The 16,149-nt window shown below is 42.9% G+C and overlaps 1 protein-coding gene across 4 annotated transcripts in view; it reads right to left on the bottom strand.

The window, feature by feature from the left end:
- Positions 1–6,655: 6,655 nt before the first annotated feature.
- Positions 6,656–16,149, bottom strand: part of LOC144502464 (disabled homolog 2-interacting protein-like) — a 398,032-nt gene continuing 388,538 nt past the window's right edge. For all 4 annotated transcript variants that reach the window (XM_078226399.1, XM_078226400.1, XM_078226401.1 and 1 more), the window contains 2 exons: positions 12,825–12,912; positions 6,656–10,547 (listed from right to left, as the gene is read on the bottom strand). In XM_078226399.1, coding sequence (XP_078082525.1) covers positions 10,380–10,547; positions 12,825–12,912 — 256 coding nt within the window. In that variant the 3' untranslated portion in view covers positions 6,656–10,379. The remainder of the gene's footprint in view (positions 10,548–12,824; positions 12,913–16,149) is intronic.

The raw sequence follows: 16,149 nt of genomic DNA, 5'->3' as shown, positions 1-16,149 counted from the left end.
CGAGATAGAGGCACCCTCTTTAACAACTTTTTAACATGAACTGAAAAAACATCTACAGTAGTCGAAGGCAGGATGGGCCACTAAGTACTACCAATGTCCCAAGGAATAAAATGACACAGGTTGCATGGCACAGTCTCCGTGAACCAGTCCAGACTGGGTGGTATAGTGGCACAGTGGTTAGCACTGCTGCCTCACAGTGCCAGGGACTGGGTTCAATTCCTGGCTTGGGTCACTGTCGGTGCAGAATCTGCACGTTTTCCCCGTGTCTGTGTGGGTTTCCTCCGGGTGCTCCGGTTTCCTCTTACAGTCCGAAATACATGCTGGTTAGGTGTATTGGCTGTGTTAAATTCTCCCTCTGTGTACCCGAACCGGCGTAAGAGTGTGGCGACTAGGAGATTTTCACAGTCACTTCATTGCAGTGTTAATGTAAGCCTACTTGCGACACTAATAAATAAACTTGAAGTTTAAACTTTTAAAACATCCACATGACATTATTTAGAGAGCCAGGCATCCATCTTGCAGGTGAATTGTGGTAAAGTTCATGTTTTCAGAGGTTTTGTGGTGAGCTGTCACATACAATCAGGGAGTCAAGAACATCCGGTGACTAACGATCAGGAGGCTATGGTTGCTTTTGGGTCTGCAGAGCAGAGACAAGGCGAGCCCTGTGCACCATATACGCTCACACCTCCCTCCAATCTCGGTGTAGTGCCCGAGGTAACTCGGGTTAAACAAGGAGGTAATTCGCTGAATTATTCTGCTTCATCCAACACGACCCGATGCCATGTACCAGGGTGGCACTGCCAGCAGCCATGAAGGTTACACTGGATTGGAGCTTCTAAGGGTCTGGTTCTTTCCAGGTATTGGGAGACAACTCCAACATCTCCCAGTCAGCAGGGCAATAACCGGGGCTCTCTCAGCAGGCGGAGAAAGAACACGGCTTTGCCAGGATAGCAAAGGTCCTGATGGTGCAGGACACGACTGAATCTGTGGTGCTGCAGGACTCCCATGTGAGTTGGGAGAGGTACAGCAGCTAAACCAATGTACAGGGGATGCGAGAGCACACACAACACTGTCAATAGCAACAATTCTGGCAGGAGCCATGATGCCTTCATTCTGAGGCATTCTGTCGTTCCTACCATCTTTGATTCTCCAGGGAGAACACGAGGTGGGGGGCTGTTTGGGGACAAAGGCCACTCATTGTACTTGTAGGTCGTCACTTCCTTCGCCACTGGACCACACAAGGACATTGTGTATAACGAGAGCCATGGAGCCATCAGGTAAATCATGGAGCAGTTCATCAGCAAACGCCAGTGACGCTTCCAATGTCTGGACTGCTCGGGGGCACCCTCCAGTATTTGGGCGCCCGGGTTTCTGGTGGTCTGCTGCGCCCTGCATCATTTCTCCAGCACAAGGATAGCCCATGCCACCAGGAATCCAGAGGCCACCTCAGAAGGAGCAGGATGAGAAGGAAATATGGATGATGCACCCTCGACCTCATTGTTCCAACAACAGCCAGAGAGCCCAGACTCTGGGTATCATAGACAAACTTCCCTTTACCACCATTGGATTCACTGTGATATTCATTGGAGATGCCCCATCAGTGTCATCTTGAGCAACATCCTAAAACAAAAGCCACCAACAATGTTTTAATTAATGGTTCTTATACAACAACGGAGTAATTATACAATAACGGGTGGCACGGTGGTTAGCACTGTTGCCTCACAACGCCAGGGACCCGGGTTCGATTCCCAGCTTGGGTCACTGTCTGTGTGGAGTTTGCACATTCTCCCTGTCTCTGCGTGGGTTTCCTCCGGGTGCTCCGGTTTCCTCCTACAGCCCAAAGATGTGCAGGTTCGGTGGATTGGCTATGCTAAAATTGCCACTTAGTGTCAGGGAGTCTAGCTAGGGTAAATACATAGCATTATGGGGATAGGGCCTGGGTGTGATTGTGTTTGGTGTAGACTCGATGGGCTGAATGGCCTCCTTCTGCACAGTAGGAATCTATGACCTAAGATTCTATGAACATATCCAATTATACAAACAAAATTGAACCATTCATTCTTGTACCAACCCTTAGAGTCAGCCCTCTCTGTGACTTTGCCTGTCCTATCGCATTTATGCTGTGTTACTCTGCATTGCAGCAAGGGTTGGGGTGTTGCATTGACTTGCGAGAAATTGGTGGTGAAGATTCATTCACTGACCCTCACCACCCATGTAAGATTATTAAAATTCTTCTGCCACTTTGATCCAAATTCCAGTTCACCTCTCTGACTACCGACTCCTGTTCCTGATGGTTTGGCTTGAGGGTCTCCATGATTCCCTTGTGTCCTCCCCCTCCCCCACCACTCTCTCCCAGCCCCCTCACTCTCCCCCACCGCATCATGAGGAGGAATCTTCCCCTCAGACGGAGTGCTGGCTGAGATGAGAAAACAGTCGTAGAACCCTCCATCTGCACAGCTGGGTTTCCTCCCCAGTTTTCATAAACGCTGTGCACCAACCCCCACCTCCCCCCGAAAGCATGGGGGCAATTTCTTCTCTTCCCCCCCCCCCTCACATCGGGGTGACTCCCCGCCAACTATCAGGGTGAATCTTACACCCTCCCCCCAAGCATCTGGGGACTACCGCACCCCCTCATCCTCCCCCTCTCCCCCCATCCCCTCTCCCCAAGCATCAGGGCGAAAACCCCCCAACAAGCATTGGGTATAACCCCCTCCCCCCACACAAAAGTAGGGAAAACCTCCCCAGTAGAGTTCCCCAGAGAGCCCGTTCCTGGGGGCTTTATTTCACACACCTGGCATGTTCCCCTCGACTGTTTCAAGTTGTTCTAAAGCTGTTGTGCATCAGCAAGATATGAATATTCAGTGAGGGGGAGTCTCGATGGGCTGAATGGCCTTCCTCTACACTGTCAGGATTCTATGATTATGCAGGGAGGCCCTACAATAACATGTACATTTATTGTAATGAGACTCCCCACGTTGTGTCACAGGCGGCGAGAATCTCGTTTCTTGACTCTCCAACACTAGCTCGGTAGTGCTACCGTGTTGGCGGCACGGTAGCACAGTGGTTAGCACTGCTGCTTCACAGCGCCAGGGACCTGGGTTCGATTCCCGGCTTGGGTCACTGTCTGCGTGGAGTTTGCACGTTCTCCTCGTGTCTGCGTGGGTTTTCCTCCGGGTGCTCCGGTTTCCTCCCACAGTCCAAAGATGTGCGGGTTAGGTTGATTGGCCATGCTAAAATTGCCCCTTTGTGTCCTTAGATGCGTAGGTTAGAGGGATTAGCGGGTAAATGTGTAGGGATATGGGGGTAGGGCCTTGGTGGGAATGTGGTCGCAGACTCGATGGGCCAGATGGCCTCTTTCTGCACTGTAGGGTTTCTATGAACACTAGCTCAAAATCACCTCCTTGGTGTCTCTCCTCCTGTTTACCTACACAACAAAATCCTGTTCCATATCTGTGAACGATGAAACTCTCTCGCCCTGCCCTGCTGTTACATTTCCCTTCTCTCTAATTTGTAGCAATGGCTATAGCTCCAATGCTGCTCCCTTTTAAGCTGAAGGCTAGTTAGAACACATGCTAGCTTTAAACACAGTCAAGTCCTCTACTGAGCATGCAGCCTGCTAACAGCTTGGGTCACACTGGGCTGCATGCTGAAGTAATATTAATAATAGTATCGTATTAAGAAACATATTTACTACCCAAAGGCTCAACTGCAGTGTGACTTGCATTACAAGTTTCATATATAGACTAAGTAATCGAGTTAAAAATGTGAAAACATGGAGCAATCTTGTAGCAACAAAAATAGACAAATTCAGCAGCTAACAGGGAGATGATGGCTGGAATATTAATGATGTGGAGATGCCAGCGTTGGACTGGGGTGAACACGGTAAGAGTTTTAACAACACCAGGTTAAAGTCCAATAGGTTTATTTGGTAGCAAACACCATTAGCTTTCGGAGCGCTGCTCCTTCGTCAGATGGAGTGGAAATGTGCTCTCAAACAGGGCACAGAGACACATTAAAATCAAGTTACAGAATACTGATTAGAATGGGAATCCCTACAACCAGCCAGATCTTAAAGATAAAGACAATGTGGGTGGAGGGAGCATTAAGCACAGGTTAAAGAGATGTGTATTGTCTCCAGACAGGACAGCCTGCAAGTCCAGGAGGCAAGCTGTGGGGGTTACTGATAATGTGACATAAATCCAACATCCCGGTTTAGGCCGTCCTTATGTGTGCGGAACTTGGCTATCAGTTTCTGTTCAGCGACTCTGCGCTGTTGTGTCGTTCTTTAATGCTCCCTCCACCCACATTGTCTATATCTTTAAGATCTGGCTGGTTGTAGGGATTCGCATTCTAATCAATATTCTGTAACTTGATTTTTGTGTCTCTGTGCCCTGTTTGAGAGCACATTTTCACTCCATCTGACGAAGGAGCAGCGCTCCAAAAGCTAATGGTGTTTGCTACCAAATAAACCTGTTGGACTTTAACCTGTTGTTAAAACTCTTACTGGGATATTAATGACAGGGTAATATTAAAATTAAATAAAAATACAAACCAATACACCATTCCGACATTACAGGCACTGAGCTGAGTACTTAACTAAGGACATCATTCTGCAGGGAACAGGACTACATTGGTACCTTGCTGTCCTGCACCTTAATGAAATTGAATTTAGTCAAAATTCTGACTTGCGAGTCTTATAAATGCAGTTGGTAGCACAATGCTGTCTGCCTCAACAGAAGCAGGTCAAGACTGACGATGCCCCCACTCCCCACAACGGTTGTCAATAAGTTTTTTGCTCCTTGAATTTTCGTGCAGCTATTGCAGTCCAGAAGGGCAGCTAAAATATCTGGACCTTGCCTTCATTCAAACAAATGCTGACTGAAGTAATATCACTTTTTAAGGGGTTATTTTTGCTCTTATTTTTGAGCTCAGTGAGGCAATGAGTATCAGCTGTCAGCATCAAGGACTGCCTGATCAGATAAAGTACATTGTTGATTCAGAGTAAAGCTCCCTTGGGTACCTGTCAACAATGAGCTGGATTGCAACTTATCGTACATGGGATCTTCCCAGACAGGAAAGATGGAGACAGATGAGAAAGAGAGGGGGAGACATGGAAACAGGAGAAAGAAAGGGAGGCAGATAAGCATACAGAGTCAGGCAATCAATTTATCACAAATTGCAATGAATTCTCTTGAAGCATGTTCCAACTACCCACTGTTTTGTGGAGATTGTTTTCTAATTCCTAAATGAATTGAAAACATGTGAATTTTGTATTTTCAATCCTCATTTGTAGAGCTCATTAATAGTTATTTATACTTGCAAATTATGATGGTGTGATGTTTATAAATTACAACTCAATGTAAATAAAATGGTGTTTAAAAATCATAGAATCGGTGGTTGGTACAGCATGGAAGAAAGCCATTCAACACATTGTCAGTCCCACTCCCTGCTTTTTCCCCATGTCACTGCTATCATTTTTCCTTCAGTATTTCTCCAATTTTCTTTTGAAGGCAACTATTGAATCTGTATCCATCATCCTATCAGGCAGTGCATTCTAAATTCTAACCACACAATGCATAACATTTTTCATGTTGCCTCTTGTTCATTTTTGCCACTCATCTTAAATCTGTTTATTGAACCAATGGAGATAGTTTCTCTTTACTCTTAACCAAACCCTTCTTGATTTTAACACCTCTACCAAATCTCCTCCCGTAGCCTTCCCTCCCCTAAGCAGAACATCAGTTTCTCCAATCTATCCAGAGAATTATAATCACTCTGCAACCTCTCCAAAGCCTTCACATACTTCCTAAAGAGTGAGTGCCCAGAAGGGAATGCAGTATTTCAGCGGGGGCTGAACTAGAGTTTTATGAAGGTTTAGCACAACGTGCTTGTTTCTTTACTCTATGCCAGTGGTTTTCAAACTTTTTTGCTTGAAGGACTCCCATTACAAATGGTTGTATCATGAACCCCTAGGCAATATTCATTTTGCTGCATGTAGAGACTGTTTTAATGGTGCTTTCTAAGAAAATGGGTTATTTACGTATGGGTTTTCTTGGGTTACTTGAAGATGGTGCGTTCTTTGTGTCACTCTTAGCGCTCCTCCATACGTTTCCCTCCCTGGGTAAGACAACCACTTAATCTGTGCTGCACATGTGGTTGCACTCTGCTCCAACCCCGACTGAAAGTAAGTTGGCCCTATATCAGCCCACAGCAAGGCTGGCCTTGCTTGTTAAGCACTTCCACTTTACTTTGCAAATCCACCACTGCCCCTAGAAAGGCTCTGTGAACCCCAGTTTGAGAAGGGTAGTTTGGTTTATTCCGTTTTATTAACCTGTCACCCACTTCCACAGATTTGTGCACAAGCAATCCTAGATCTTTCTCCTTTTAAAATTGTAACATTTAGTCTAGATCATTTCTCCTCATTCTTCCTATCACAATGTATCAGACATTTTTCCACATTGAATTTCATCCATCATCCCCATTCTACAAGCCTGTATATCCTCTTGATGTCTATTGACATCTTCCTCACTGTTTACTACACAAATACCAACACAACTAATTTGTAACACCTTCATGTTTTGTGATGGAAAGTGTCTGTAACAATAATGTCCCAGGTGACAAACTGTTTACAACAATGACATTACACAAATCAGTTAAAATAGCTAAATAAAACTTTAATAAGTCTAGTTGCAAATGTACATAAATTGCACAGCCACATATTTTTGACACAACCAACTTCTCTGTACATTATTACAGGTTAAGTAAGCTGAAGTGAGTCCAGCAAATACTTTAAACTTTAAACATACTTACAAAAGTGTAAGGATATAAAACGTACAACAGCTTTTCAGGGACAAGTATCAATAGGCACCAGTTAATTGGAGGCACGTCCTTAAACACAGCGTTTAAGGACAAAGATGCAGAGAGAATAATTTGAATTATTTTAAGTTCAGATTTGTTTGCAGCAAATTAAAGAATCAGGCGCATGCCACATATTGTGTGATAGTACAATCGCATTTTCAATTTAGGCTCTGGAAAGAATGTTGAAAACAATGTCCAACATCGAATTTTTTAGCTTTTTGAAGCAAAAGCAAAACAAATACTTTTTGAAACAACCTATTCCTGTATATTTTTTCATTCCAACTTTGCAGACAGAGCCAACAGCACAGCTTTCGGTTCCAATTAATTGCAGGGTTTCTGTGGATTTTTTTTTAAAACACTGGGAATAACTTGATGATTTGCAGTTCACACATTTCAGGCTAAAATCTGCCAATGGAAATTAACAAATTTACAGTATCCCAAGATGCTAATGGATACAGAATCTTTGGCTCTGTTTAAGGAGGCTAAACAGTGTCACCTTTTAAGGAAAACTTCTATCTGAAGAAAGTGCTGCAGATCATGAGACCATTGGCATCTTGGAATCTAGCACTGTTTAAGCTCCTACCACCGCTGTTCAAACACTTTAGGAGGTTGACAGAATCTTCTAAATATGTACATTATTTATTTTTAGGAAAAAAAAACCTGCTCTTCAAGTATTTTGGCTTTTCACTGTTAGTATTTGGTGAAAACAATGTCACAGTGGAGAAAATTGTTTTTAAGCATCCTTGGGTGTAATACTAAATATGGTGCATTTCTAAATGAATCTGAATGCACGTATGTTTAGCACATATATGGTTTTCTAATTTTGTTTGTCTGGGGAGCTCCCTGCAGACAATGACATACACACACACATACACACACCAGGACCCTTTGCAAACGTTAATAATCCCCAGGGCTCCCTTCTAAAGAAGACAGTGTCAGCTACCCAAAGAAAACCAATGTTATTAGTAATATACAGCAACAGAAATAGCACTGCAGAAGCTACAGAGAATTGGTGACTGCAAGGACACCCTGTGACAAACTCCTACTAGACCCTGACAGACCCCTTAAGGCCAATGGGCTTCCATTTACTGCGCAGGAGTTATAACAAAGAAAAATTATTAAGAATTATCGAGTGGCTTTTATATGTAGAGGAATTATTTACTTTAAAGGGCTTTCACAGTTTATAAAGGAAATAAAATTAACAGTGTGCAGTTTAATTCAAATTGTAAACATGGCCTTTTATGGATCCACAGATTATTTTACATGCACTTAAAATTATAAAACTTTTTAAACAACAATTACAAACCCCCTATAAAATAATATAAAAAATCCCTCAGAAGGCTGACATTGCTTAATTGTAATGACACAAAGCTACCCGGTTATTGGTTAGGAATAGGCATTCCTGTTAAGCAGTGCATTTAGAAAGATCTTTCACATCTCTATTATTAAGACTATTGAATCCCTGTTTACTATGCTATTATATATATGATTACATATGGCACATCTCAGTTTTCCTAATGCATGAAATTTCAGGGCATTGTGATAGTTTCCCCCTTGGGCTTCTCGCTTTCCATGGCAGTACCTAAATCAGTACGCAGAACCATCCCCCTTATCTGTGAAACCATTCTGAGCTGGCTAGTTGGCTTATTATGCTGAATCACTGGTGCAGTCATGATACTTGTCATACGTCGGTATAGCTAGATACAAATGCAACTCAAGATGCTGCAAATCTGAAAAGTCAATAAGTTTAACAAATGGCCTTGAGAACTACAGAACCACAGATTGCAATCACACAGTGATTTTGTTTGCCTATATAGAGTGGTTTTAATTTGCCACCACTGGCTTTTATCAGACATATTTTTAACAACATAAACAGCAGTTAAAGATGCAGTCACTCTGTTGCGACTTTGAGACAAGCAGTACCAGAAACAGATGTTAACTATATACAGTTTATGTCGGATACACAGAATTTTAACACAGTACAGATGCAAAAACTGACTCACCGTTAAAAATAAAAACCGGGAAGAAAGTCATTCTTTCTCTTGGGCTTTTAAAAAAAAATGCCCTCACAAACACGCATAGGTATAAATTTAATAGAACTATTCTTACTGTATAGTTTTTAAAGGTTTAATTTTAAAATCAGGTTTCTTTTTGAAGCAGCAGTAAGCCAAGTCCATCTGTTTCCATGGGAGCAGCAGAATATGGAAGATAAATGCACCAAACAAATGCATCAATTTGTGCAGGAAAGCTTTGATGGTAAAAGGAAATTTAAAAGCAAATGGTGCACAAATGAAAGAAATACCAGCTTATCAAGTCGACTCAAGATAACAGAGAAGATAAATCTGTATCATATGCATCCAAAAGTAGTGATTCCCATACTTACAGTGAATACAAGCCTGCCATCTGTTTCTTTTATATATCACTTTGATTCATGAGCAGTATTTCATATCACTTCTGATTATTGAGTCAAAGAATCATTTTGTGGACAGGTTTTCTCAGTAAATAAGTTGTTTTATGCAGTACTCCCAGTGCAATCCTCACTCTCTGATATCACTTTGGTAACTTTCCTGTAGTAGTTTCAAACCTCAAAAGCATTTTTCTCAGACGGAAGATGGCTTTACCTAGTTGTGGTCATGCTGAGTAATATGATCCAGATAGCAGACTGCGCACGAATCCGCACATTGCCACGAGTTGTTAAGAAGTAGCATTTCCTTACAAAAGGTTTCAAAATAGGAAAATTGTATTCCCCAAAAACAACTTCATGTGTAGGATAAAAGTGCAATACAAAGACTGAGCTGGAGAGCTGTCAACAGCAACTGACAGATATTCTTTCCCTTACATATCCATCATGGATACAAATTGCTGCTGAATTATGTGGTAGTTCAAAATCGGAAAATGCTATTATCGGTAAGTCATTGTATACATAACAACTGGAAGGAGTACTGTAGTCTGTACAAAACTGGCATATTGTTAGGTCTGTATACCCAATTCTGGTGGAAATAAAACAATAACCAAACATCCCCAGTTTCTACTCGAGAGGTATTTACAAGGTAAGTTGACTGTCAATGGATCCACTTGACGTTGAGGATATTATATAATGTTTGTACTTAATGTGGAGTGGTCCAGGAATAACCAGAAGAACCTGCGTCAGTGGGAAACAACATTTCTCTGCCCAGCTTTGTGGTTAGTGTAATTTCATCATCACCATCCGACTGCACACTGAAGGTGAGGTTCAGCACCCAAGCATTCTTTATTACATGGATTCAATCGTATTCCAGTGCAAGGGGTTTGATTGAAAACTATCCAAGGCTTACTACTTTCTTCCCCCTTAACAACATGCTTCCTTATGGCTCCAGATAGCCATTTAAATGTACTTTTTATAAACAAAACACAAATTTGATCAAAAGACATTTGGACGTAAGTTTGTTTGTTGCTGCAGCTGATGCCTGTGCTTTAATACATCTTGCGTTGTAAGCACTCGTGGTATATGCTAATTCCTTTTGTAGATACGGATCATCAAATTAGCAGTTGCTGCTATTTCTGAATTCCCCGTTTTCAGTGATCTGCAGCTTGGTGGGATTGGTCGGGGAGATTCCATTGCGGCTTTGCATGCTATATCTCTCCTTCAGCTGTGACAATGCGCTCATTAATCGGGCATTAGCTGCGTCCAGTGAGACAATGCGTTTCTCCTGTTGAAAACAATATTGCATCCTTCAGTTTAAATGGACAAAATACTCTTAATTGTTTTTCAAAAAGAACTTGTAAAAAAAATGACATCATGTATTATTTTAGTGAAGATTTCAGCAAAAGGGGTCTCAATTAATGTAATGTTTTGAGTATTTCTTTGAGCAAAAGGCCACTTCACAGCAACTCAAAAAATAAATAATCTCTGTGGCATCTCCAAGGCCAGGCACTGGGATATGTTGTGTCGTTGCTTAGAATCAGGCCCCACTACTCATAAGCAACAAACAGAGAAGGGATTGTTTCAGCATCAGACCCTTGAAATGCTGGGAAGGCTGGGAGCTATGCTGCCTCGCTAAGGTTTTCCAACATTGCCAGATCTTTTAACTCAAGGAAAAATGTATTAGGGTAACTATTTGACCATTAATCCTTGAGCCCACTTTGGGCTCCCATAAACCTTGGCCTGTTGCAAGTTTTAAATTTATTCTGTTTGATACATTTATACGTGCACATAGACATGTCTGAGATTAGGTCGAATTGTAAGGTTCAAAATGCTTAATTACACTAAGGAATTTGCTTTTTCAGAAAGATACTCTCTAAGCTATTCACTATATTTCAACCTTTAGGCACGTTTCTTTTATTCTTTCAGAGATCACCTTCTGCCTTTTTGTAAGCTATTTTCTTTCTGAATACTGTGTCCTATTTCAAGGAAGCTTCTCCTTGATCTCTGCCAATGTTTATGTGTAACCACCCACAAGGAACTGTGCAAGAGCAGTTCTGTTGCTCACACACATTGCACCAACTCATACTCTTTAAGTTTATATTAACAGAGACTGCGTAGTAATTCCACTTCCAATTATGCAACAAAGTCTTGCAGTTTAATAGAGTTAACTATAACCTGAGACAAGGGTAAGTGCAGCAAGCAGAATCCATGAATAATTTAGATTTTGGGGTAATTTCTTCCAATTAACTGAGGAAGCGCCTGTATCTAACATAAGGAGCTTATGTCATATAATTGAACAATTGCAGGAATTTCTGTGACAGGATGGTTTGGAGACAAAATTCAATGCAATTACAGTGTCAGCCTGCATCAGTTCAACAATTACAGCAGATTCAGAGCCAGAAGTTTTGGAACAAGAAAACTATTAGAAAACGGATAAAAGCTCTGCACTAAATCTGACTAGCATGAATCAGACTGTGTGAAAAAATGTGAAGAATACACTGTGGAAACTAATGCTGAGAGGGTGAAATTACGCAATTAAACAAAGCTTGATTTATACCCAAGTTACAACGACAACACATCACATGGTCAGATTTCCAGTTTAACCTTGGTGGTTGATAAAAGCTTTTTTTAAAATTAATTTCCATTCCATCCAAAAAACCAAATTCAAATCAAATCCAATTCATGGCCCCCACAGGAGGGACAAACAAGATCCAAGCTGACAAGACGAGACTTTACACCCCATCTTGGGCTGGATTTGACTCTTTCATCCAGAACAAAGTTAACACTCACTTGGCCAAATGTGGATTAATGAAGGAGCAGACTTGTTGAAGACAAATCTGCCCAGACCGATTGCTCTTCCCCCCCCCCCCCCCCCCCACCAATAACTGCAGTGGCCCTCTCCTCTCTTAGCCCCTCCTCCACAAGCCCCTCCCCCACTGTCCCCGTCCCCTGGCACTGCCTGTTGGGCATTGCCCAGGTGCCCAGTGGGCATTGCCCAGGTGCCAGGGTGGCACTGCTGAAGGGGCACCCTCCCTTGCCCTCAGACTCCCCGGGGGGGTGGGGGGGGGCGGTATCAATGGCCTCCGCTTCCACCAGTGAGGCCAAGTCGACTGATCCCTGTTCATGGGGAGCATGTTTATTCCTTGCCAGCGCAAAGGTTTCCCGGCAAGGTCATAAGGGGGGGGGGGGTGAACTGGACGAATGAGCGCCGGGCTCGCTAAGCAGATGTAAAACAGTATTATAATAAATTTCCATATATTAACCTGCTTCCCACCCATTTCCGGCGCGAGGCTGATTGTGCCAGAAATCCGGCGCTCGTAAAATGCTGCTGGACGCGAAAACCGGAACCAATCGCACTAAGCGTTTTACCCAACTTTACCATCGTGTTATGCCTGGCGATGGTAAAATCGCCCCCATTGTCTCTCTCCTTCATTTAGGTGCTGATCATCTTCCAATGCAATTTTAGTGTCCTTTTTTAAAAATCTTGCATTCATTGTTGACGCAAGCACCCCATTTATGTCAAACTTTGTACGTATAAAGTGTGAGTGAGACAATCTCTAACCTGTGCCTCGATGATCTTCTGTTTGGAGTCTACTGCTGCCTGCATCTCTGCATGATCTTTCTTCAGCTCATCTTCAACAGCCATTAATCTATGAGGAGAAGACATGAGTAACACAGCAGGTTCAGTAGCACTGATCAAACAGACTAGAAAGCTCAGTCAATCCTGTAGTGATCAGAGATCAGACACTACATTGTACTGATAAGCAGTGTTCATTACAGCATGTAAATCAGGGACCAAAACAGCTTTAACATTCAATAATTTTAACCCTTTATTAAAATAACTATTAGTTTAATTTCAAGGGAAGAAAATTATTAAAGATAGCAGCACAAAGGTAAAAATTCGCCCCTCTGCAGCTGATGATTTATGGCTGGTTATTGCTTCGTAGCTGCCACCCTTCTCTCAGTGTTTCACCCATCTGGACATTTTGTGTGTGAACATTTGCAGTGGATGCCAGCAGGCAGTATTACATCCAAATCCTGATCATCCAGAATCCACAAATTCCCCACTTCCAATCTGGATCACTGGATAACAATTGACAGCAAGATTCCTGGATGATATTTCCATCTACAATAATAACCCTCATTCTTCCATCTTAGTTGAGAACAGCTAAACCTGGGACCTGCTCATATGATTGAGTTAATCAATAGGAGCGTAATAGGAATTTTAAAAATCTACTATAAAGTATAATTAAAGCAGAAAATACTGGATAAACTCAGCAGTTCTGGCAGTATCTGTGGAGAGACAAGTCCATCAACTCTGTTTCTCTATGCAGATATGGCTGCACAGGTTCCAGGAAAACAACCAACTGGATGCAGAACTTTGTCATCAGTTGCAGGGAAACTAGCAGCTAATATCCACAAGCGGCCTGGCACTGAGTGGCACCATCTTCTCCTTTACCTCCTCCCAGGCAAACTGGCCTGAAGGAAGACTTCCCCATATAGCTAATATGGCCGCCCATTTTGCTATCACTGTATTCTATACCACTTCATCACTTGGCCATAGAGTCAGGTTTGTTCCTCTATATCTAAGCCAGCCACGAGCTTTCAACAGACAGGGTCCAGAGGGGGTTGTAGAATCCCTGCACGCAGAAGGAGCCCATTCAGCCCATCAAGTCTGTAACGGCCACAATCCCACCCAGGCCCTATTTCCAGAAGCCGCATTTACCCTACCACTCCCCCTGACACTAGGGTCAATTTAGCATGGCCAATCAACCTAACCCACACATCTTTGGACTGTGGGAGGAAACCGGAGCACCCGGAGGAAACCCACGCAGACATAGGGAGAATGTGCAAGCTCCACACAGACAGTGTCCCGAGGCCAGAATTGAACCCAGGTCCCTGGCGCTGTGAGACAGCAATGCTAACACTGTGCCACCCCAAGGTTCACGAGAATGATCCTGGGAATGAAATGCTTGATGTATGAGGAGTGTTAGAGGACTCTGGGTCTGTGCTCGATGGAGTTTAGAAGGGGGGGGGGGGGACCTCATTGAAACTTACAGAATGCTGGAAGTCCTGGATAGAGCGGATGTGGGGAAGATGATTCCATTAGTAGGAGAGACTAGGATCTGAGGGCACAGCCTCAGAATAAAGGGACAACCCTTTAGAACCGAGATGAGAAGTAATTTCAGGGTGGTGAATCTGTGGAATTCAGGTCATTGAGTGTATTTAAGTCAGAGATAGACAGGTTCTTGGCAAGGGGATCAAAGGTTACAGGGAAAAGGCAGGAGAAAGGGATTGAGAAACTTATCAGCCATAATCGAATGGCGGAGCAGACTCAATGGGTCAAATGACCTAATTCTGCTCCTATATCTTATAATCTTTCATGGTCATACTTGTTACTCAAAACAAGTCTGCAAAATTTAAATCTTTACATTAAATATTAGGATGTCTTATAGGAGCTATTAGCATTTTTATCTGCAAAGGTAGCCACTTATTTATATTTTAAACATTAAGGGCCTCGACCTTCAGGACCCAGCCAAGCAAAAAAACATTTTCTATCCCCCCCACCCCCACTTTTCCTTCTTTGCAAATGTTACAGTGCACTTATCTTGATAACTCAGCATTTACATTTAGGAGAGGCTGAGAGCTGTGATGTTTTAACATGTTGCATTAGAAAGCTGCCGGGGAAAGAATATTCAATCCATTTAGATTGTGTAAAGTAGGACTGTCTTTAAAGATACAGAAAGAAAAGGTTTAACTTTCACTATATGGTTACAGTTTTATTGCAGATTTTCTATTCCCTGATAAACCACATCAGATTGTCACAAAGTACAGGATAATTAGAATTCGTATACATGGATTTTAGTAAGGTGTTTGATAAGGTTGGCTCATGAAGAAAGTAAGGATGTGTGGGATAGAGGGAAATTTGGCCGATTGGATAAGTAACTGGCTATCTCATAGAAGACAGAGGGTGGTGGTGGATGGAAAATTTGAAGACTGGAGACCAGTTACCAGCAGTGTACCACAGGGATCAGTGGTTGGTCCTCTGCTATTTGTGATTTTTATCAATGACTTGGAGGACGGGGCTGAAGGGTGGATCAGTAAATTTGCTGATGATACCAAGATTGGTGGAGTAGTGGATGAGGTGGAGGGCTGTTGTAGGCTGCAAAGACACATTGATAGGATGCAGAGCTGGGCCGAAAAATGGCAGATGGAGTTTAACCCTGATAAGTGCGAGGTGATTCATTTTGGTAGGACAAATTTGAATGCGGATTACAGGGTCAACGGCAGGGTTCTGAGGAATGTGGAGGAACAGAGAGATCTTGGGGTTCATATCCACAGATCTCTGAAGGTTGCCACTCAAGTGGATAGAGCCGTGAAGAAGGCCTATAGTGTGTTAGCGTTTATTAACAGGGGGTTTGAGTTTAAGAGCCGTGGGGTTATGCTGCAACTGTACAGGACCTTGGTGAGACCACATTTGGAATATTGTGTGCAGTTCTGGTCACCTCACTTTAAGAAGGATGTGGAAGCATTGGAGAGAGTGCAAAGGAGATTTACCAGGATGCTGCCTGGTTTGGAGGGTAGGTCTTATGAGGAAAGGTTGAGGGAGCTAGGGCTTTTCTCTTTAGAGCGGAGGAGGATGAGAGGCGACTTAATAGAGGTTTATAAGATGATGAGGGGGATAGATAGAGTGGACGTTCAGAGACTATTTCCTCGGGTGGATGGAGCTGTTACTAGGGGGCATAACTATAAGGTTCATGGAGGGAGATATAGGAGGGATGTCCGAGGTAGGTTCTTTACCCAGAGAGTGGTTGGGGTGTGGAATGGACTGCCTGCTGTGATAGTGGAGTCGGACACTTTAGGAACTTTCAAGCGGTTATTGGATA

Source organism: Mustelus asterias, chromosome 13 (assembly GCF_964213995.1).
Source record: "Mustelus asterias chromosome 13, sMusAst1.hap1.1, whole genome shotgun sequence".
NCBI lineage: Eukaryota > Metazoa > Chordata > Chondrichthyes > Carcharhiniformes > Triakidae > Mustelus > Mustelus asterias.
The sequence above is the reverse complement of the archived record's forward strand: the minus strand, read 5'-3'. Positions and strand labels throughout refer to the sequence as shown.